The 24969-nt window shown below is 37.8% G+C and overlaps 1 protein-coding gene across 3 annotated transcripts in view; it reads left to right on the top strand.

Annotated features, from left to right (window-relative positions):
- Window positions 1-24969, top strand: part of LOC309870057 (uncharacterized protein C10orf67, mitochondrial) — a 153369-nt gene that overhangs the window by 108913 nt on the left and 19487 nt on the right. For 2 of the 3 annotated variants that reach the window (XM_082742131.1, XM_082742133.1), the window contains 5 exons: window positions 348-427; window positions 502-567; window positions 6579-6666; window positions 18994-19074; window positions 19161-19218. In XM_082742131.1, coding sequence (XP_082598257.1) covers window positions 348-427; window positions 502-567; window positions 6579-6666; window positions 18994-19074; window positions 19161-19218 — 373 coding nt within the window. The remainder of the gene's footprint in view (window positions 1-347; window positions 428-501; window positions 568-6578; window positions 6667-18993; window positions 19075-19160; window positions 19219-24969) is intronic. The other variant, XM_082742132.1, reaches the window with a different exon arrangement.

The following is a 24969-nucleotide window of genomic DNA, read 5'->3' as shown; positions in this document are numbered from 1 at the left end:
GCTCCTGCCTTTAATGAGCTGGAGAGGTCACAGTGAGAGAGGGAAAACAAAATTTAGAAAAAGGGATACCTGGTAGAGGGAGACATGATGAAGATACATTGTGATTGCTTTGTAATATTGTTTAGAACCGGCTGCCTTTGAATGAATCACTTACAAGTCATGGAGGACGGATCTTTAATTCTTGTAATTTATGGGGATTTGCAAGTAAACGTAACTCACTATTCCCTCAAATTCTTTTTGATAGGCAGACTATGCATACTATGTAATAGAAATAGCTTTTCAGATTTATGGAGAAACAGAATATAGTGTTCATTTCATTCACTTGGTGATGCATTTTCTATTGAAAGGCTGAAGACACACATGTTTTGGAGAAGCAAATAGAAATATTAAAGGCTGATTTAGAAAATGAGAAAAAGAAGACAGAAAGGTACTAGTAATAATGAAGCATAATTGTTCAGGTGTGGCTCATACAACATTTAACCATCTATAAATCTATTACAGATTTAAGAAAGAATCAGAACAGATAAACAAAAACTGGGAAAAGAAGTTCTATATTCTCAGGAATAGGTATGTGGGGATTTATATAAATTCTATTTATAAAAATGTGACTAATCATCTTTAAGGTGACTGGGAGCCTTGCATTTTTCCCGTGCATATTAATTAATATGGAATGCCAGCATCCACCTTTAACAAGAAATGCAAAATAATTGGCTTAAAACGGAGGAGTTGTCAAAGTCACTTCGAAGAAAAAATAATTGAAGATCCTATTTTATTTCCCCTACTCTGTATTTCAGTTTTAAAGGATCAACAGGACAGACAGCCTCTTCTTGGTTTCTGGTTTAATCAGACCTACCTAGTCATCTTCCCTCATGGGGCTATTAAAGCAGTTTCCTGTTCATTTGCACATGATAATAATTTAACTAGTCTCGATCTTCTTTGTAAAATTGTTTTATATACTGGGTCCTCTATCCTTTCACAGACAAAACAGCACCAATTCCTTAAATTCTCAGATCTGTCCTTTGCTCACATAATCATTTTATCTTCCCTATGTCACCTTTGTCTTTTTAAAAGTGGAGTAAGTGAATACTGCTAAATTCTGGAAAGGCTAAAAGTAACACCAAGTAGAGAAAATGCCTATTTTTTCCCCTTGTCCTAACATGTTAATTTAAAACATCTATATTCTGGCCATAATGTCTCCCAGATTCTCTTCTCTTTATCACACGTTGGAAGTTCCATTGTAAGATTTTCTCCCAGTCAAGGAGCATTCAGGACAGGATGGATTCAGGGTTAGTCTGATGTCAGAAGTCAAGCACGAGACTCACACAGGACTTCGTGGGACAATAATGCCGTACATTTGCACAGCACCCCTTAAGCCTACACTATGAGTGTGAGGGCGTATGAGAGAGAGGGAGAAAAAACATAAAATCCTATACGTTGCTGCATACATCACCCTGAAGTAATCCAAGGGGGGGGACATGGAGAATCCCCGGGCTAGCAGGAGGTGGTGAGAGAAAGATCTCCTCCTTTTGGTAAAATGTTCTGCTTTGCACTCTTGCTCGTGCTTCAGGTTTGTGCTGGTAATGCTCTGTGCTCTGAAAAACGTGCATCTTATTTCCTGCTCTAACTACCTCATACAGGTACTCTAAGAGCAGAATACAGACACAGGTGAGAAACAGGAGACTGAAACTGGCTTAAACAGGCACTGAATTTAATTTCCCCAAACATGGATTTTGTACTCTCTCTGAAACTGAGTGGACTCTCTTTCCCTGACTTATTTCTGTAGAATTCAGGGTTGTTTTTTTTTTTTTAATATTTTATTTATTTACTTGAGAGAAAGAGAGAGAGAAAGAGAGAGAATGAGCAGGGGTGGGGGGGGTGTGTGGGCAGAGAGAGAGAGAGTGAAAGACAAGCAGATCCCCGCCAGGGAGCCAGTAGAGGGATTCCTTCTGGGGCTTGATACACCAAATGAGCCACCCAGGCGCCCCTGTGGGGTTCACTCTGATCCTTAATGTTTACCCTCTGTCTGTCCCAATGGGATTCATCCCATATTTCAATGACCATTTACAAGAATGTCTCAGTTTTACTTCGAGTTGATTTGCTGTTCATCAAAATGGTCTATGTTCATTTCATCATTTTGGTCTAGGTGGACTTTAAGTTGTTATCTAAACATTTGGAATAGCAGCAAGCATGATTACCTATTTTCTATATGTTTTCTCACTTAATTGACTAAGTGGGATGTAATGCCGGGACATAACTCATCGTCTCTCTCATGTGGTTGCATCAGCAAACACTCATTCAAGGTGATATATAACAGAGACCAGTGTATAATCCTGCATACCATGTCCTGATGTGGGACGGACACTAACTGCACAGTTGCAGATTTATTATTTATTTCAAAGAAATCATGTTTCCTTTGTTGAATTTCTCTCATGTATTTGTTTTCTTTTCATTAGTTTCTGTTCTTATCTTCATCGTTTTCTTCCTTCTACTTCCTTTGAGTATGATTTGTTATCCTTCCTAAAAAGAAAGCTGAGATCATTGGTTTTCAGATTTTTTTCTTCTACTACAAACATTTCAGCCTATATACTGTCCTCTAAGCCCTGCTTCAGTTGCATCCCACAAATTGCAACATGTTACATACTGTCATTCAGTATAAAACATTTTCTAAATTTGACTTTATTTTCTCTTTGGTGGTACTCCTGCTAGCACGGGGTTATTTAGAAGTAATGTGTTTTATTTCCGGGTAGTTGAAGATTGCCTAATTGTGTTTCTAGGTAAGTCTACTGGGCTCAGAGAACCTACTCTGAATTATTTCCATCTGCTAAAATTTTTGATACTTGTTTTCTGCTCAGCATATTGTTGATTTTGGGAAAATGATTCATGTACACCTAGAAAGAAGAGGAATTCTATCACTGGGTACAGTGTTTTATATATTTCAATTAGGTCAAGTTTACCCATCATGTTTTTTATACCTTTTATATACTTTAATTTTTGCTATAGTTCTGACTATTAAGAGAGGAGTATTAAGTTTTCCACTGTGCTTATAGATTTATCTATTTCTTTTTCATTTCTGTCAATTTTTGCTTTAAATATTTTATGGCTACGTTGATGGATACTTACAAATTTAAATCCTGGTATCAAATTTGGTGTATGTATCATTATGAGCCATCCCTCTCTATCTGTAAAATGCTTCCTGCTTAATGTCTATTTCAACTGGTGTTAATATAGCTGTATCACTCTTCATTGATTCGGACTGCATGGTGCTTTTTCCCCAGCTTTTTTCTTTCAACTTATCTTGTTTTTATATTTGATTGGGTCTCTTCTAAGAAGCATAGAGCTGGATTTTTCATCTGACCTGCCTGCCTTCCTTATTTTTTGCCCTACTTGATTTACTTTTAGTAAGATTACTGGTATCCCTGGGTTTGTATCTACCACATGACACATTTTTTTTCTATTTAGCCAACCTGTTTCTTCTTCTCTTCTTTTCACCTTTTTTTGGACTAATCAATGTATTTTTATTCCATATTTTCTTCTACTGACTTGTCAGTTATTCATTCTTTTCTCTTTTTGAAATTTTAACCCACATTCTTTGCTTACCACAGTCTTCTACAAATTTCTATTTACTACTGCCTCAAGAATTCTAGAACCTTAGAGTTGTTGTACACCTGAAACCAATAGGATAGTGCAAATCAATTATGTTTCAATGAAAAAGATAAAAAGAAAGAATTACAGAACCTTAGAATATTTTAGCTCCATTTAACCTCCTCCCACATTTTCATTTTGATTCCATACAAATGTTTAACACCATCGAACATTATAATTATTGTTAGACGTAGTCAGTATTCACTCCCATTAACATTTTTACTCTTTGAGCTTTTTATTTCTTCCTGCTTTCAATGTGTTTCCATCTGGGATCATCTTCCTCCTGTCCCAATAGTTCTCTTTAGTTTTTCTTTTCATATAGGAAAAATTAGTTCAGCAACTAATTCCGTCAGCTTTTTTTTGTGGGAAAATGTCTTTATTTTACCTTCGTGATTGAAGAATAACTTCTCTGAGTGCAGAATTGTTCTGTGCTGGTAGTTTTTTCCCCTTAGCTTGTTCATGAGGCCAGTGCATCGAGTATTGGCCTCCACCAGACATGCTGAGACTTACCAACTATCAGGTCTCCTCCTCTAGGACTCTAATTATACGTGAGTTGTGCCTTTTGACTCCAACCCACAAGTTTCTTACACTCCTGTCTGGTTTCCTGCTCTTTCCTCTCTAGGCTTCACTTTGACCAGATGTATTTTTTATTGATCTGCCTTTGAGATGAATAATCCTGTCTGTGCTCTGCTGAATCCATCCTACTATTCAGCCCATGTAGTGACTTCTTAATATCATATATGATGGTTTCAGTTCTAAGATAACTAGTCATTTTTTTCAGTAGATCCAATTCTATGCTGAAATTCACCATCTTTTTATCTATTTTTAGCAATATTTTGGTCTGTTTTATTCATCATAGTGATATTAAAGTCATCATTGCTCTGCCTTTTTCTTTCTTCTTTATTTGTGTTTCTATTTTTTTAAGCATACATAGTAAATTATTGTATAACAACTTTATTGGCATATAGTTTACATACCACCCTTTTAAAGGATGGTTTTTAGTGTATTCACAGAGTTGGGCAACAATTACCACTCCCTAAATCAGGACATGTCACCAACCCATAAAGGAACTGTGTATCCATTGGCAACCACACTGCATGGCCATCACTGCCAGCCATTAGCAACTAATCTACTTTCTGTCTCTATGACTTTGCCTGTTCTGGACATTTCATATGCACAGAATCATACGCTGTGTGATCTTTTGTGACTGGCTTCTTTCACTTGGCATAATGTTCTCAAGTTCATCTGTTCATTGCTTCTGGTTGCCAAATAATACTCCATTGCATGGATATACTACATTTTGTTTACCCATTCTTCTGTGTGTAGACATTTTAATTATTTCCACTTTTTGGTTACTGTATATAATGCTGCTATTAACAGTCATGTACAGGTTTTGGTGTGGAACATATGTTCGCAATTATCTTAGGTATATACTGGAAGAAATTGCTAAGTCATATGATAATTCTATGTTTAATATTTTGAGGAAATGCCAAACTGTTTCCAAAGTGGCTGTACCACTTTACAATTACACAACCAATGGGTGAGGGCTCCCATTTCTCTGTGTTCTATCCAACACTTGTTATTGTCTGTTTTTTTTTTTTTATTATTATTTTAGTCATGCTGGTAGTTAATGCAGTGATACCTCATTGTGGTTTTGGTCCCTGAGACACACCCACTCTCTTCTCAGACCCCTCCCACTGACAGAACTCTGGGATTTTTTTGGTTCCTTCCTAGTGGCTACCCAAAGGTTGTCCAGCATACTCCTGACTTTGTCTTCAGAATATGCTTTTCTGAGAGTGAATCTCCTACTTTTAACAAGATTTGCAAGCTGGATAGGCTGAGAATTTCCCAAATTTAATATACTTGTTGTGTTTTGCTACAATATAACAATTATTTTTGATGCTCAATTTCTTCAACTGTAAGTTAGTGGGAGCCCTCTCTCTCAAGGTTTATTGCTCAAGGTTTACTACTGTGTTCTTTTGGTACAGTCTTTGAGGACTCCCTTAACAATTTAATGTCCCAGGCTCAACTTGGACATGTATCATCTTAGATCTGAAAACAGCTATTTCTGAAAGATGGGCTGGTTCCTTTTAGGGAGAAATAGTTTTAAAGGGAAAATGCTATAGTTTGGGGGCACCTGGGTGGCTCAGTCAGCTAAACGTCTGACTTCAGCTCAGGTCATGGTCTCACCGTCCTGGGATGGAGCCCTGCATCTAGCTTGAGCTCAGCAGGGAGTCTGCTTCTCCCTCTCCTACTTCTCTGCCACTCCCCCTGCTCATTCTCTCTCTGTCTTCCTGTCTATCTCTCTCCTTCTCGAGTAAATAAATAAAATCTTGAAAAAAAAAAAAAAACTACAGTTTAGGGTCCAAGATGCTCATTGATACTGAGTTGTCATTCATTGCTTCTGTGCTTTTTCAGGGCTGGGAAATATGTCATTTTAAAAATGAAAAAAGCCGAGGCACCTGGCTGGCTCAGTCAGTAGAACATGTGACTCTTGATCTCAAGGTTGTGTGTTTAAGCCCCACGTTGGGTAAAGGGCTTGCTTAAAAATTAAGCCTTTAGGGGCACCTGTGTGGCTCAGTGAGTTAAAGCCTCTGCCTTTGGCTCAGGTCATGATCTCAGAATCCTGGGATCGAGCCCTGCATGGGGCTCTCTGCTCAGTGGGGAGCCTGCTTCCTCCTCTTTCTCTGCCTGCCTTTCTGCCTATGTGTCATCTCTCTCTCTGTGTCAAATAAATAAATAAAATCTTTTTTAAAAAAGCCTTTAAAAAATAACTGAAAATGAAAGAAGTAACAAACTCATATTAATATTTTGAATTTTTTACTTGTATCCCTTTCACAGTGAAAACTCTAATTCCTAACCACATGAACATGATATTAATTTGCTTTCTCTTATGATCTCTATACATTTTAATTTCACCATTTCTTTTATTGTAGCTTTCATGTCCTTAAAGATGAGATGTTTACCAGGCACACATTGTTTCGTCAGTTTGCCATGCTTGCTGACACGTCCTTCAATTATATTGTAAGTACCTGTAATGTTTCGATATTGTTTGTCTCTTCATTTTTTGTACATGCCTTTTTGTTCTTATTTAACATTTACTGACTGGAGATAGTCTGGGACAGTCATCCTGCTAGATACTAAAGACATGGGTCTGAGCGCCTGAACCCAAAGAGCTCAGTCTGGTACAAGATAGAGGTGCATAAACAAATCTTTTCAATGCAATGTGGTTGGGCTGTAATAGAGGCAAAATGAAAATTTCAGAGGCAGGGTGACACTAGCTGGGACGTTTGTCAGTCTGGCCACTGGTAGGCACGGATAGAATAAAAAGGGAATATCAAAGCTCAAGATCCAAGTGTCAGTCACTTTCAAAGGGGAAAAAGGAGGCAAAAGCACCTTTTCCTAGTACCAAGCCATTCATTTTCATACTAGAAGTCACTTGCAGAGAAAGCCCAATTTTAAAATAGACTATTTTTTTTAACCTGTTTACTTAATGTTTTTATTTGGGAGCTGTGATTGTAAAGGTAAATGAGATCCAGTGGAGAAATATATCCAGGAAATTTAAAATACTAAGAAAAATCACATGCTATACATGCCATTGAGTTCCTGTCATGATGCCAAATATTATGCGACAAGATTTGAGGGAAAGAGCGCAAGAAATACAAAATCCAGGCTCTTGCTTTAGGAAGCTTCCAATCTAAAATTACTTTCAAAATTTTTTTCAACATTTTTTACTTTGACTTAATTTTCTAAATTTTAAGTTGCTACAGGAGATGAAAGAACTTAAGAATGTTAGTATGATAAGAAATTATTTCTAATTTTTAACAAAGTTACCTGGTAATCTGAACCTTGCTGAATGAACTTTTAATACTTGACTCCCCTGAAATGTCCCCAGACTGGTTTCCATAGATAAGACTATCTAGTGTCTTTTTTCTCCTTTTGATTTTTCCTCTTCCGACTGAAGGTTGCAGTTTCAGTGGGAGTAATCCTCATTTCCGATATTTAATCAGCTGGACAAATAAAATATTGTTAGACCCATGAGAATGTTGTGCCAACTCAAAAATCAGGCTTTTTTTTTTTTTTTTTTTTTTAGGATTACCTGATAAAACTGTCTGGTCCAAAGGTGAACTGGCCAGGTTTAATGAAACAGAGTTCTAAAATCTCAAAATTTACCTTGGTGCAGGTATATTAATAGATCTAGTCCCTGTCTTGAGAAAAATGTCTGCCTTGCCCTTGCTCTGTCTTCCGTGGAGGAGGGCTAGTGCTCCGTCCAGCCTAAAATACATCCATGTGCCATTACTTCTGTGGAATTCCAGGCTCATGACCCTTATCGGTACGTCCACAAGTATATAGGCACTCGAGACCCTTGTCAGACTGGATAGCAAATATTGAAGAAAAATAGATGGGGGTGGGGTGTGGAAAGGAGGGAAAGGTAGAGTGATGAGTAAGTGAGTTTTAGGTAACTAATTTTTCCTTGGGTCTCTACGCCACTCCACAAATATTTACGGAGTGTAAACATTCACCAAGCACCATGCTTGTGAGATAGCGACCGTGACAAATAGGGCTCCTTCCTTTACAGACTATAAATTTCATGAGAGCACGGACTGGTCTGTCTTGTCAACTGTTCCACAAGCAGAGATTAGAGTAGCACCTGAATTGCAGAGGAGAAAACAGAGATAATAATGAGGAAATGTGACGAACTTTAAATGACATATTTGAATAAATGCTGTGAAAGAAAAGGGTTAGTATTTTCTTACTATTGAGGTAATATGGGTATGGGTATGGGAATGTTCACAAATGATTAAGTGAATCATTTGAAGTGTTTTGCCCTGTGCAGCCATCACCTAAATGAAAGGGTAGAACATTTCCACCCTCCCTGAAATTTTCCAGTGTCCCTTTCCAGACAATACCTTAGTTACATCCTCATGCCAGACAAATGCTGATTTCTACAACTGCAGATTAGTTTTGCCTATTCTTAAAACTTATACAGTTGGAATCATACAGTATACATTCTTTTATGTCTGGCTTATCTTAACTTAGTATAGTGTTTTAAGATTGACCCTTATTGGGTCACCTGGGTGGCTCAGCAGGTTAAGCCTCTGCCTTCAGCTCAGGTCATGATCTCAGGGTCCTGGAATCAAGCCCTGCATCAGGCTCTCTGCTCAGCAGGGAGCCTGCTTCCCTTCCTCTTTCTCTGCCTGCCTGTCTGCCTACTTGTGATCTCTGTCAAATAAATAAATAAATAAAATCTTTAAAAAAAAAAAAAAAAGGTTGATCCTTATTATGTGCATGCCTAGCAACTGTTTCTCTGTTTTGCTGAATAACATTCTATGGATAAACAATAATTAACAAATTATTGTTCCATTCTCCTCTTAATGGACTCCTGGGCTATTTCCAGTTAGGATCTGTTTGGGGAGGGAAAAAAACATGCTACAAACATTCTTTTACTGGTTATTTCCAGAAATATGTTTGTATAACTCTCAGGTAGGACTGGACTAGCTGGGACACAGGAATATTAATGTTTAAGTTTATATTCTAGAGTGATTGTATCCCATTACCATACCCCCAACGATGCTAGAGAGTTCCTGTGTCCTGACATGATATTGTCACTTGATGTTGCTGTGCTTATTGGCTAATTTTAGATCTTTTTTCCAAAAGGGATTATCCAAGTCTTTTAAATAGATTGTGGGGCAATACATGTAACTTAGAATTTACCATCTGAACTGTTTTCAACTGTGCAATTTAATAATGTTACGTGCATTCATATTGTTGTGAAACTAATCTCCAGAACTCTTTTCATCTTAGAAAAAGGAAAGTTAAGAGCCTCTTGGGTAGTTAAGCATCCAACTCTTGATCTCAGCTCAGGTCATGATCTCAGGGTTGTGAGATGGAGCCCCACGTCAGGCTCTTTGTCAGTGGGGAGTCTGCTCGAGACTCTCCCTCTCCCACTGCCCCACCTCCCCACTAAAATAAATAATCTTTTTATTTTTTTAAGATTTTATTTATTTATCAGATAGAGATCACAAATAGGCAGAGAGGCAGGCAGAGAGAGAGGAAGGGAAGCAGGCTCCCTACTGAGCAGAGAACCCCATGCGGGCCTTGATCCCAGAACCCTGAGATCCTGACCTGAGCTGGAGGCAGAGGCTTAACCCGCTGAGCCACCCAGGCGCCCCAATACTATTTTAAAATAAATAAATAAAATGAAACTGTATACCCATTTAATAATAATTCCCCATTCCCCTTCTTTCCATTTCTGTTTTTAATTATTATTGAGTTATAGCATTTTGTCATATATTCTGGGTAGAAGTCTTTTGTCATATATATATATATGACAAATATATACTATATATTTGCTATATATATATATAAATATATATGCAAATATATATAGCAAATATATATATTTGTTTTATATATATATATATATATATATGCAAATATATATAGCAAATATTTATTCCCACGCTGTAGTTTTTCCTTCCATTTTCAGAGCAGTGCCTTTTGAAGGTCAGAAATTAAAAAAATTTTTTAGAAAGTTTTAATTTTAAGGAAGATCCTCTTTTTCTGTCGGAAATTGTGTTTTCTGTGGCTGGACTATATCTCATATTCCTCATAAACTTACAATGTGATTTTGATCTTTCTTTTCCCATTGAATTTCACATCTCAGTGGTTCCTCTGTTCTAATGGAATTGACAATGTTTATAGGAGTCTGTTCCTAAGCCCTCTATTTTATCTCATTGGCCTATTTGTCTGTCCTTTATCCAATACTATATTATCTTAATTAATGTAGCTTTATAATAAGTCTGGAAATCAGGTTATGTAAGTTCTGCCATTTTATTCTTTGTCGCCAAGCTTGTCGTGGCAATTCTATTGTGGGTTTTTTTTAAGATTTTATTTATTTACTTAGAGAGAGAGAGCACCTAAGTGGACTGAGGGGCAGAGGGAGCAGCAAACCCCCACTGAGCAGAGAGCCCAATGCGGGCCTCAATCCCAGGACCCTGGGATCATGACCTGAGCTGAAGGCAGACGCTTAACCGACTGAGCCAAGCAGGTGCCCTGTCTTGGCAACTCTATATCCTTATTACTTCCATATATGTTTTAGAATCAGCAAATCAATTTCTAACTTTCTTTCTTTCTTTCTTTCTTTCCTTTTTTTTTTTTTTTTTTGACTATTCTGACAGGTGTGAGGTGGTATCTCATTATAGTTTTGACTTTTATTTCCCTAATGATGAGTGATGTGGAGCATCTTTTCAGTTATCTATTAGCTATTTATATATCTTCTTCAGAAAAATGTCTATTCATGTCTTTGCCCATTTTTTAACTGGATTATTTCATTTTTGGGTGTTCAGTTTCATCAGCAAATCAATATCTTTAAAAAAATATCCACTAGGTTTTTGATTAAATCTCTTTAGCCAGTGGTTTATTTCAGAATCCAAAGAGCCAAGTAGCTACCAAATATCTAATCTAAATATGTAAATGACAAGGGTTTCTTATTAAATTTTGAGGCTATGCCCTATAGCAAGGTAGTAGATACAGTTAGCAGGTCAAAGTCCACCATGATTGTAGTTTTTGCTTTATATTCTGTGTTACTATGTTTTCTCACTCAGCTCAGGGAGGCTTTTCACTCTCATGTGTTTGCTACGGATTACACCTTCCACTCGTGGCCTGTGAGGTTCTTGTTAGCCTTGAATTCTAACTTGTCTGTTACCACTTCTGTTACGCATACTGTCGTCTTCTCTGTATGTTGCTGCTAGCTTTGCTCAAACTGTGTACTTCTATGTCACTTGCCTTCAGTTGCAGACTTATAAATAACAAAGATTGGATGTTAGTTCTTTAAACCTAACCTGACGCTCACTTACCTTCAATATGAAAACTGAAACTACATGCATTTATCGGCATAAATTGATATGTTTGGGGTTTTTGTCACCTTATTTTGTGACTGCTTGTTCTTTCCTTTGTTTCCTGGCTTATGTATTATGAACCACATTTTACTTGCTTTATCTATATTGTAACAGTAAATTTTAATGTAAAATCGAATTACAGTTGTGCAGTTAACAACAACATGAACCAAACAAGTCTGAGACTTCACCCGCTCTGGGTAAAGAGGGGGTTATGAATGATTTTGTTCCTCCAAGTTCCATTTCAGCCTTAATTGCATCAATATATCCCCCACCCTTTGGGCTCTCTCTCTCTCTCAAATAAATAAATAAAATCTTCTTCAAAAATCATGACTTTTACCATTCTTTAGTTCCTAATTTTGATTTATTTCTTAGAAATTGGATCTTGTCTTTGAGTATCTTTTTTTAAGTGAAAGGAACAGTATCTTCACTTCTCTATGCCTCACCCTGACTGAAGCCAGATTAGTATTTGTTTTTTGTTAATTAACCTGGCTTATTTTCCTCCAGTGGATATTTATAAGCTATTTTCTTGAAACTTAAAATTTAAAGATGTCACCAGGAAATTAGTTATCACATTATTTTATTAATTTCTCTTGAATAAAATGAGCCTCTCTCATCTATAAATCTAAATCTTTTTTTTTCAACTTAGACAAGTTTCTTATGTACATTTCTAAGGATGGCAGGATTTATTTTTGTTTCTTTTTCAGAAACACTATTATAGGTTGAAAATCTGTTTTCTGTTCTCCGTAACTGACACATTCCTTTTAATGTTATGCTATTCTCTTTGTTCTTTTCCTTGGCATTTTTAGGAAACCCTTCCAGTTTGTACCTCTCATCAGAATTTCCCAAGCTTATTTTAAGAGTGCTGAGATAGTCTCAGTTCGTGATCCCGGGGTTCTGGGATGGAGCCCTGCCTCGGGTGCCCTGCTCGGTAGGGATACTGCTTCTCCCTCTCCTTCCCACTTGTTGCTATCACTCTCTTTCTCTCAAATAAATAAATAAAATCTTTTTTAAAAAATAAAAATAATAATAATTTTTAAAAAGAGTGCTGAGATCATGATTTTCCTTGGCCCCCTAAGGGGGAGGGATGGAGCATGACTGAGGTAGCCTGAAACTCCCATCCCACCCACTGAGTCCAGGAGCAACCTTGTCCACTTCCCCCAGGGCTCCCTGCGAGTGATACCATTTTTATGTGTCCTATGACAGCCTGAAGGTTAGGAACCATTACTTTATATAAGCATTCTACTGTGTACCATGTTGAGTCTAATCATTATTATCTCAAATACTGATTTTCAATCTGTTATTGTGTAGTTAGCAACCTATTCATATTATACGCAAATCTGTTTATATTGGCCTGTTTATCCCCAGTGTAAGTTTCCATACTCTTAGACTCTTAACTTGGTATCAAGGCTCAGTATGAAAGAATCCATTTTGGGGCACCTGGGTGGCTCAGTGGATTCAAGCCTCTGCCTTCGGCTCTGGTCATGATCCCGGGGTTCTGGGATTGAGCCCTGCATCAGGCTTTCTGCTCAGCAGGGAGCCTGCTTCCTCCTCTCTCTGCCTGACTCTACCTATTTGTGATCTCTGTCTCTGTCAAATAAATAAATAAATATCTTAAAAAAAAAAAAGAAAGAAAGAATCCATTTTGTCTTTACTCTGAATTGTTTTTGCTTTCTTTTTTCTTATTTCTTTCCTTTCTTCTTCTTCTTCTTCTTCTTCTTCTTTGTTTGCTGTGGAATAACCATGTGCACAAAAGGGATGAGTGAAAATACATGTGTGCAACTTAAACAATGACGATCGTATGAATACCTGAGTTCCCAGGACACAAGCCGTAAATAGAATAAAACTGCAAAAGCCCACCCATTGCATTTGTCTCCATTCCCTCCCAGAGACCACTGTCCTGATGTTCTTCTTGAGAGTTTTGTCACTTGTGCTTGTCTTCCTAAGCAACATACTGCTGACTTTTGCCTGTTCTTCAACTTTTTATAAATGAAAGAATATAATTGAAAAAAAAAAAAAAGATTCGTCAGTGATTTGCTCCATTGTTTCAACATTATGCTTTTAAGACTCATCCATGTATCCACGTCGATGCTTGTGGTTGTAGTTGACCCACTGGGAGTACTCTAATGCTTGACTATACCGCAACTTATTCACCCACTCTGCTGATGATCAGCCTTTGGGTTAGATCTTGCTTTTTTGCTATTATGAACATCATGGCCCCAAACATTCTTTTATTCTCACCTGATAAGCATATGTAGCAATTTTTCGAGGGTTTTTGTTTTGTTTTGCTTTGTTTGTTTATTTTTAGAGAGTGAGAAAGAGAGTGTGAGCAGGTGGGGAGGGGCAGAAGGGGAGAGAGAATGTTAAGCAGGCTCTACTCTCAGTGTGGAGCCTGACGCAGGGCTTGATCTCACGACACTGAAACAATGACTTGAGCTGAAATCAAGAGTGAGATGCTTAACCAAGTGAGCAACCCAGGCATCCCAGTTTTTCCAGGCTTTATAGTAATAATAGAATTTCTGGTCCTAAAGTATTGGTATATTCAAGTCTATGGAAGAAGGAATATGATTGCTACAACAAAAATACTCTCCCTTGGCGCGCCTGGGTGGCTCAGTGGTTTGGGCCGCTGCCTTCGGCTCAGGTCATGATCTCAGGGTGCTGGGATAGAGTCCCGCATCGGGCTCTCTGCTCAGCGGGGAGCCTGCTTCCCTCTGTCTCTCTCTGTCTGCCTCTCCATCTACTTGTGATTTCTCTCTGTCAAATAAATAAATAAATAAATAAATAAATAAAATCTTTAAAAAAAAAAATACTCTCCCTTAAATAAGACTGAAGATTACCTCTCTCTCAGGCTAGTGAGGAAAAGAGACGCCCCCAGGCAGGGGAGTGAGAATTATTCCACAGTCATGATGATACACAGGTTTCTTCAGCCATTGCTCTGCCATTTCCTAGGATGTTTCCCCATCCACACCAAGAAGGCTGGGTAACTCCATGTCTCTGGGGATACATGGCAGGAGGAGGAATTCTGTGGGTATACAAGGCAAACATGTTAGTTCTTAAGTATATGACCTAAAATGGCAGACCTCATTTCCACTCATGTCCCACTGGGCTGATCAAACTGCAAAAGACTGAGAAAACGGGGTGGCCAAATACCCAATGAAAATAATGCCAAAGAGTAAAAGAGAATAGGTGTTGAGGGTTGATGAACAGTCTCTGCCATAGAAGGTAAAGCCAGATTGTTTTCCAAATTATTCTTGCTAATTAACACTCTAACCAGGAGTGGATGAAAGTTTCTACTTTCTTCATTGTCTCTACCACTTACATGGTCAGACTATAATTTTTGTCTGTCTTGTGATTGTGTAATGGCTTCTTCTTGTGGTTTTGGAGGGGGTAACTTTTTTACCCATTTATCTCACTACTAATAAATGTGGTCATCTTATCATATGCATATTGGCCATTCAGGTTTTCTCTTTGAATTTGTACTTCAAGTTTAAGCCTTTTGTTTCTACTGAATTCTCTTTTACTTATTTATTCATAGAAATCCTATAAGAATTAGATGAATTTCTAAAACTATGTAACCTATCAAGATTGAATCATAATGAAATAGAAAATCTAAACAGAATGATGACTAGCAAGGATATTGAATCAGTAATTAAAAGCCTCCCAGCAACAACAACAAAACCCAGGATCAGATGGCTTCACTGGTAAATTCTACCAAACATTCCAAAAAGAATCAATACTAATCCTTCCCAAACTCTTCCAAAAAAATAAAAGAAGAACTCTTCCAAACACATTCTATGAGGCCAGCATTACCCTTATACCAAATCAGACAAAGATACCATTAAAAAAAAAAGAAAATTACAAGCCAAATATCCTTATTGAACATAGATGCAAAAATTCCCACCCAAATATTAGCAAACAAGATTGAGTAATTAAAAAGATGATTCACCATGATCAATGGGATTTGTGCCAGGGATACAAGGATGGTTTGACATTTTCAAATCAGTCAGTTTGATAACATCACAAGGATAACACTCATATGATCATCTCAATAGATGCAAAAAAAACATTCCTTTTTCTGAAGAAAATCAACAACCATTTTTTATTAAAAACTCTCAACAAAGCAGGTATAGAAAGAATGTACCTCAACATAATAAAAGGCATATATGACAAGCCCACAGCTAATATACTCCATGGTGAAAAGCTGAAATCTTTTTCTCTAAGGTCAAGAACAAGACAAGGATGTCCACTCTTGTCATTTTATTCAACACAGTATTGCAAGTCCTAACAAAAGGAATAGGCAAGAAAAAGAAATAAAAGGCAAACAAATTGGAGAAGAAGAAATAAAACTCTCACTGTTTACAGATGGCTTGATAATATATTTGTAAGACCCCAAAAACTCTATTTAAAAAAGCTGTTAGGGGGAGCCTGGGTAGCTCAATCATTGGGTATCTGCCTTCACCTTGGGTCACGATCCCAGGGTCCTGGGATCAAGCCCCACATTGGGCTCCTTGCTCAGGGGAGAGGCTGCTTCTGCCTCTCCCACTCTTCCTGCTTGTGTTCCCTCTCGCACTGTGTCTCTCTCTGTCAAATAAATAAAATATTTTTTAAAAAGCCGTTAGAACTAATAAAAATTGTAATACAGAATCTACACACAAAAATTTTTTGCATTACTTAACACTAATAATGAATTATCAGAGAGAGAAGTTAAGAAAACAATCCTGGGTGCCTGGGTGGCTCAGTGGTTAAAGCCTCTGCTTTCAGCTCACGTCATGATCCCAGGGTCCTGGGATCAAGCCTCACATCGGGCTCTCTGCTCAGCAGGGAGCCTGCCTCCTCCTCCTCTCTCTCTCTCTCTCTCTCTGCCTACTTGTGATCTGTCTGTCAAATAAATAAAAATCTTTAAAAAAGAAAACAATCTTATTTATGATTGCATCAAAAAGAATAAACTACTTAGGAATAAATTTGACCGAGGATGTGAAAGACCTGCATATTGCAAACTACAAGGTATCAGTGATGGGCTCCATGCTCAGTGGGAAGTATGCTTGAGATTCTCTTCCTCTCCCTCTACATCTCCCCCTGCTTGTACACACTCTCTCTCTGAAATAAGTAAATCTTTTTAAAGATTTTATTTCTTTATTTGTCAGAGAGAGAGAGCACAAGCAGGGGGGATGGCAGACAGAGGGAGAAGCAGGCTCCCTGCTGAACAAGGACTCTAGCCCAGGACCCTGGGATCATGATCTGAGCTGAAGATGGATGCTTAACAAATTGAGTTGCCCAGGCGTCCCTAAAATAAATAAATCTTTTTAAAAACTCAACATCGTTGATCATCAGGGAAATGCAAGTCAAAACCATAATGAGATATCAACTCACATCTGTTAGAATGACTGTTACCAAAAAGACAAGCAATAATAAATGTTGGTGAGGATGTGGAGGAAAGGGAATCCTTGTGCACTACTAGGGGAACATAAATCAGTGCAACCAATACAGAAAACAGTACTATGTTCCTTAAGAAATTAGAGCTACCATATTATCCAGTAATTCCACTTTGGGGTATTTGTCTGAAGATAACAAAAATACTAATTCAAAAATTTTTATATACCATGGACACTGTAGTATTATTTATAATAGCCAAGTTATAGAAACAACCTAAGTTCCCATAAATAGATGAATGGGTAAAGAAATTTGGTGTATACATATAAAGGAATATTTTTGGCCATAAAAGAGAACAAAAATTGCCGTTTGCATTAACATGGGTGGACTTTGAGGGCATTGTGCTAAGTGAATAAGTCAGACAGAGGAAGACAAATACCATATGATCTCTCTTATATGTGGAATCTAAACAAACGAACACCAAGCTTCCACAGCTAATGAATCGCTGAACACTATCATCAAAAACTAATGATGTACAATATGCTGGCTGACTGAACATAATCAATAAATAAAATCTTAAAAAAGAATTTATTATGAATAAAAAATTTTTCAAGGAATTCTTTATATAGTTTGGAAACTAATCCTTTGTCAGTTATATGTGTTGTAAATGTCTTCTTTCAGTTGGATGGTGTTTTGGTATATTCTCATAAACAAAGGTTCTCAATCCTGATGTTAATTTAATTAATAATATTTTCCTTTTTTCCTTCGTATTTTTCTGCCTTAAAACCTTACCTAACCTTCAGGTGACTGTGTACTGAGCAGTACTAGATTTTACCTTCAGGTGACTGTGTACTGAGCAGTACTAGATTTTACATACATAGCAGAATGGATGGAGCTTAAACACATAGTACTTAGTATTTAGCAAGAGAAGCGGGAACACATAAGGCATACTGGGTTTCACTTTGAATCTAAAATGTGCTTAACACTGGTTCAAGATTTTCTAAGTCTCTAAAAGAGACTTTGTAAGTCTCTAAAAGAGAAATGTGATGCCAATTACATTGTGCCACTCCATCTACTGTGAAATGCATCCCAGTTTAGAGGATGTTAAAGTACTAGAAGGCTATGCTTTAGAGAATCAACAAATGGGATAGCACGTAATGCCTCTAGTGGAAATTAAAAGGCAGGCACAAAAGTATGTATTTTTGCAGGAATATATCCAAATTAAAGATACACATAAAATATTTAAATCTTTTCCTTGGGGTGGTAACAAAGAGAGTGGGAGTGGGCTATGGAGAATAGAAAAATACATGCAAACAGCCCCGTGTGCGTGCATGTATGCACACACGGAAGCCTTGCAGACAGAGAACTTCACCTAAATCTCCAGTGTATATCCATGGACCTCAGGCCTCTTTCTGATAAACATGCTTCAGATATGTTTCCTCCTTTTCACCCGCTCATGTTTACTGTTGTCATTTACTTTGCAACAAATGATGCTGGGGACAATTCTTGCATGCGGAGGCTCCTGGAAGACATGGTCCTGGGCTTTCACCATTCAGTTCCTGGGAATCAGGACCACTACTGCCATAGCCTCCCGGAACGAGGAGATACTGGGGACAACACTGTGATCCCTGGCCAGTGACGGGTTGTGAATCCCAAACGGGCTGGAGATTATTAACAGGAAGTAGAATCAGGGGGATGGAGGGTAGCTGTACTTGGGGTGAGCATAGCATAATGTGCAGAATGGTCAGATCACTAAGTTATACACATGAAACTAATATAGCACTGTGTGTCAACGGTACTTAAAAAGAAAAGAGAAAGAAAGAAAAGAAAAAGGTAGAGTCAGAACAGCCATTGAAGAAAACATTTTTCTTGAATTTTCTCTCAGAGTAGCCCCAAAAAAGAAGGGGCCTGTCTATTCCAAGGGTTTCAAGGAAAGGATTTCCCCCAGCCATATTTAAACAAATAAATCAGGAACTTCGTTTTCAAATTTTGGTTAATAAAGGACCAGAGAACCTCCTACATCTGTTCCATTTGATAATCACCTCCCCTTGATAACACAGTACATACCTTTTGTGTCTTTCAGAAATTAAAACCTTTATTTGTGCAGTCTAAAACAAACCTGGTAACAGGTTCTACATCTTCTGGAAGTGATCATACGCCTTTGGTAGGTAGATCATTTTTTCGCTATTGAACACTGAATTGGTTGCTACTCTCCATCTTCAGTAATGAAACTTCTTGCTTTGCCTGCAGATGGACAAAGACATGGATATAGTCAGTGACCAGATATTTTTTTCCCCTTTATCTAAAGGTAAGGATCTTTATTGTTGGAAGAAATGGTTCACACACAGAATGGGTGCTTGGTCTAGATTGACAGCTCCTTCCTTTTGTTATCCTGAGGCATTTGGAATTCTGGATGAATGCATGGCTTTTTTTCCTTTTTCAGCCAGTTTATAAAACCAATACATAGATATGTTGAATCCAAGAACGTTAATATGCATTTCTGATTATGGGTCACTGCTAATTGAAAGGCTAGACTGCTTCAACAGAGAGAAACCTTTCTTCTGGGTTTCCATGCAACAGAGAAGCTTTTTCTGCACTGCTTACATTATAGGTAGTATTTTTCTGGAAACTTTTAAAGGTATCAACAGTTAAATAAGTGTAGAGAAATAAGATTAGATCTGTTGAGTTGTTGGAAATTCTAACCTAGGCAGTAAGTGATTTCTAAAACACTGTAATGTATTAGAAGAAGAGAGAGTCTTATGATTTATCATCAAAATCTAGATGGTTGGGGCCCCTGGGTGGCTCAGTGGGTTAAAGCCTCTGCCTTCGGCTCAGGTCATGATCTCAGGGTCCTGGGATCTAGCCTTGCATCGGGCTTTCTACTCAGCGGGAAGCCTGCTTCCCCCCCCCCCTGCCTGCCTCTCTGCCTACTTGTGATCTCTGTCTGTCAAATAAATAAATAAAACCTTTAAAAAATATATCTAGATGGTTGAATTTGGAACCTATGTTTGAGCTGACATTTTAACGAGAGAGTTTAATTAACAGTAGCATTCCATACTCCAAAAGATTCAGTGGAGGGTTTTGCATCCAGAATTGATTTTCAACAGCTGAGCAAACCATTTTCAAAGGTCCAAACTAGGATAGATGAAACTTGATGGTCACCTGAGGTACAGCCCCCCCCACCCCAGCCACCAAAACAAGCGTCACTCCCTTTCCTCCGCCCTGAAAATGCCAAAGATGGTAATTTCTACCCTGTCTACTGAAAATCCTATAGTTCATTAGTCTGCTCCTTCCCCTTATGAAATAAAAGCAAATGTAAATGCTTTTTCATGATCCATAATCTTGCAGTCCCCACAAAGCCCTATCTGGGGGGCTTTGTTAATCTGTTAACGTTAATCTGCTTTGTAGAGGAGATGTCTGTGATGGTGGTCACACCCAGCGCCTCTGGGCAAAACCCTGAAATTTTTTTTACTAAATCTCTGATACAATTTCAACATACCATGTTGTTCCCTAGAAAGGCTAGTGCTGGGCTGGGGGGTGGGCGTGTTGCAGGGGAATAATACAGTGAACAAAAGTTTCTGGTTAAGTTGATTTTAGTTAATTCAAAATTTACTAGGAATAAATTTTCTGTTTTTAATGAAGGGAAATGAATATATGAATGCCCAGAGAAAAGCCGAATTACATATGTGCTAATTCGGGGAGTAAGAGAATCTTATGAACCCATGAGTTATGGCTACTAGATGGGTTACACACTAGACATTCAAAGGGCCAAATCATCTTCATGAAACAAGTCACCCCAATTTCCCCAACTTTCTCAGATACCCCACATGCTTGAGTACGCCCTTGTGGCCCCTAGGAAATAGTTTAATTCATTATTAGTATTTTCAAGCACTAATTCATAAATACATTATTAAAGAGGCATTTGGCCACGAGGTTAGTGTGTACCTGATTTATAGACAAATATCTATTTGTAGCACGAGGGTTTACTATGATCACTATGGTGATGGACCCCAAATCGAACTCTTTAAAGTCACCATTGTTTTGGGTTCCATTTTTTAGGATATGTAAATAGACCATTAATATTTTAAGTACTTCCTGAAGAGCCTCTCTGCTAACAGGATCCTTAGTGTTGTCTCAAAGAATATAAGAGAGGTTGTTCTCTCTCTCACACTATGAGATTCTTCTGCAACTCACGTATGGAGAACATTTAGTGGATGTAGGCACTACTGAAAATGTCTTCCATGTTTTAGACTTAATCGTCACAAAACCCACGGGGGCTGGCGCTCTTGTTTTCGCCCAATCTGCGGAGGAGACAGTTGGATACAGAGAGGATTAGTGGGCTATGAGGGTAAAACCATAAACAGGTAACACAGCAGAGTTCAAGCCCAGACAGTGTGGTCCCAGAGCCCTGGCCGGTCACCACTGCATTATGTTGGCTTGCCGCCAAGACTCATGCATGGCATATGGCCCCATTCTCAAACACACGCAAGGAAAGGGAAAATACAGGACATAACAGAGAGGTTGTGGAGGTTGGCAGACTTTGGTTCCTATCCCAGCTCTACCCACATACTGATATTATCTCTCATGTCCGTCCGCGGGGGAAATGGAGATGGTGACCCCACCTCGTAGCTTTGTGAGGAGTATTACGTGAGATGTATGTTATATGCCTAGCTAACCCCTGTTTCCTCTGAGTTGATCCTATTACCCCCAAGTCCCCACAGTAAAGCCCGCAGACCCACCTTTTAGCCAACACCACACACGGGCCATAATGTCCTCAGCAGTAGGAGGGTCTAGTGATTTAAAAGAACCGGTCTCTCCTCTGGTTCTCCAGTAATTATTTTTCTACCCACATATGTAGAAGAATAAATTGATCATTTGTATCAAAATGCGCAATAGGTGTTTTGAAAACAGTGAAATAAAAGGTAAAATATCGTCTTCAAACAATGTCCTATCAGGGGATACATCTTTTCTTAGCAGACTAAAAATGACTTTTTGTTATTTCAAGCTTGAATCCAAAAATTTCAGAAGAGAACAACAAGGAGTCACTCATGCAATGTGGAAAAAGAGATAAATAGCTAAAAAGAGAGAGAGATAAATATACCCTTGTTACTATAAAGGAATAAAAAATGAGGTATGGTACTATTTCAAAGCAGTTTTGACACAGTAGTAATGATCCCAAGAGAGCCCAGGTAACATTATTAATTTGTTTGCTACTTAACTGTGATAAAATTTGGGATCTGAGCTGCCCATTGTGTGTGGGGCACTGACACAGATTTTATGTACTCAAGAAGACCTTTCTCACAGTCCAGTAATTAGGTGCTATTGACATTGTAATCTTTGGAAATGTTCTTAATGAGCCTCAAAGACAGAAACCTCATAGATAAAACCTCAAAGTAACACTGGCCCTTTAAGTAGCTTGTCAGTAAGAGAAAGCTCAAACAGAAGTATCTGAAGAGCAGGAGAAACCCAAATTTAAACCTAGATTACATTGTTTTGTTCATTCTCTGAGCTGTTGTGGGGAAGACACATCGAACAGGTGATTTGTAAGGCTTTTAAAAATAGTGGAACAATCGGAACATATTTGAAATAAGTCCAAAACCTTTCTTTGCACCCTTTGAAGCTCTGGACTTGAAAAGTAATTTTTTTCTACATGTGTTTTCCACCAACTTGTAAACATAAGTACTGAGAGTGAGTTCAGTGGTCCCTGTTTCTAACACAAAAATAATTTTAAAAAACACATAAGAAATTGGAACTTAGATAAAAGATAAAATGCAGAAGAAATATTAGGCATAGGGTTAGCATCATTTTATATATCATTTCTAGATTTTCACTGTAATTAATGTAATTTAATGATTTTTCAAATTCATATTCAAATGTGTATTTTATAATATTATTACATGCACTGCATATATCCATAAATAACATCATTTAGTGTGTAATTGATCACTATTAAAAATGTTAGAAGAAAGAATTAATCCATAAATATGAGTAAGTACCAGGACTAAGCTGATTTACTAAATATAATATATTAAGGAGTCTGTAGTGTTGATAATATCACTGCTCCCAATTTCTCTACTATTTCCCTATTGTCACCAATTACCTATTATTCAAATGGTGTATCTCTAAGTTACTATATGGCATCCTTGTCTTTGAGATTTGGGCTGATTCCCAACCTATCCTTGGGAAATTTTCTTGCTCTCTATACCTATTTCTAGAGATAATTTCTCCTCAAACCATGTGATTTAGGAGATTAGATGGTAATGAAAGCCTAGGGTATCAGCAGCGCATCCCTTAAAACACCTTTCCAAATACCGTGAATTCTCAGTAACATAGAAAAGAGTCAAGATGAACAGTTGGGTTAGAGAATTAATCACAAAAATCAGAGGTTTAGTCTAGTGATACTTTTAAGTATTTGTGGGCAATGTTTCATTTAATAAATGCAACTAAACACATTCCTAATTGTGCCCCAGACTGGTACTGAGAGCTCTTCAAAGCATAAAGCAGGAGACAAGACTGGTTTCTGGTGTCCATTGTTATTCACGTGTTGGACCACGGGAGGAGGCCAGCAGCCTCTCGGGAACCCCTGACCAGTAATTTTGTCCCACGCCTTAGCTGCTTGGTTGCTGCCCTGTTAGTTAAGGGGTCTTATGAACCATACAAGCCGTTATGATGATAACAAAATGCTGAGAAAGGGTTTCATTAGTGCAGACATGGTAGGTATTAATTTTTTAAATTTAGGAATGGTTCTGTTACAGAAATCACAAAATGTTACAACTTATTGTAACATGTATCTATATAACATATAATCTATACATGTAACATGTATAGATTCATGCAAATTTGTGGGCATATCACATGCACACTTACTGAGCTAGAAATGACACCTTGGAGTGAGAAAGGTACCACTTTGAAAGGTTACTTTCAACTGGAGGAACCCCAAGTTTGAAAACTGAGGGAATCAATAAGATTAGGAAGGTGGGTATTTGCATCAGTGTGTAGAAATATCAGGGAGGGGCGCTGTTGGTTGAGCATCTGTTGATCCCAGGGTCCCATATAGGTCCCATATAGGGCTCCTTGCTCAGCAGGGAGTCTGCTTCTCCCTTACCCGAAGCCCCTCCTCCTGGCTTGCGCTCTGTCAGTGCTGGCTGTCTCTCTCTCAAATGAATAAATAAAATCTTAAAAAGAAAGAAAAGAAAGAGCAGTAGACTCCAGTCCTCAGCTAATTACGTTCCTGGTTAGGACGACTTCTTTCGTGCAGTTTTCTCATCTTAAAAGAAACAAGCACATAGAAAAAAGTAGGTCATAGGGAGAAGAGTGTTGTCTGCTATTAATTTCCACACAATGTGAGAGGTGACCAAAAAAAAGATAAAATAATTTTATTATTTTTGTTTCCCTATCAGTAAGAACAAATTGAGGAAAGCCTTAATTTCTTCATAGACATATCTAATATAGAAACTATTTTAAGTTTTACTTTATCATATTTCAAATATTACAGATATAGAAGACATAAAATTGCACTACATCTGGCTGTTAGACTTGGCCATGCTTGATTTATAAAAGAAATAAAACAATGAAGATTGAGTTGAAGCTCCCTCTAACTATTCCCCTCCTTCCTTCCCTTCCCAGATATTACCACCACCCTGATTTTGTAAATTTTATATTTCTGCATGTGCATGTGCGCACGCACACACACACACACACACGTATAATGTCATTTGGCATGTTTTCAAGGATTATATAAATGATAGTACAATGTGTAGTTTCTTTTTCCCTCATGAACATTAGGTTTTTAAAATCAAATTACGGTACTTCGCTATATCTTGAGTTCATTTATTTTACCCGTTTTTAATATATTCCATTGTATGCTATCCTACAATATATTCATTCTCCTACAGATGGGAATTTAGAAGATTTTCAACTTGTTGCCATTGTAAACACCACTGCTAGAAACATCCCTGTACATTTTCATAGTCAAACGAGGGAGAGTTTCACTCAATAAATTCCTAGAAATGGAATTGCTGAATTGAAGCGTATATACCTCTTTAACTTTACTAGATGC

The sequence above is a fragment of the Mustela nivalis genome (genome assembly GCF_964662115.1).
Source record: "Mustela nivalis genome assembly, chromosome: 7".
NCBI classification, from domain to species: Eukaryota; Metazoa; Chordata; class Mammalia; order Carnivora; family Mustelidae; genus Mustela; species Mustela nivalis.
The sequence above is the reverse complement of the archived record's forward strand: the minus strand, read 5'-3'. Positions and strand labels throughout refer to the sequence as shown.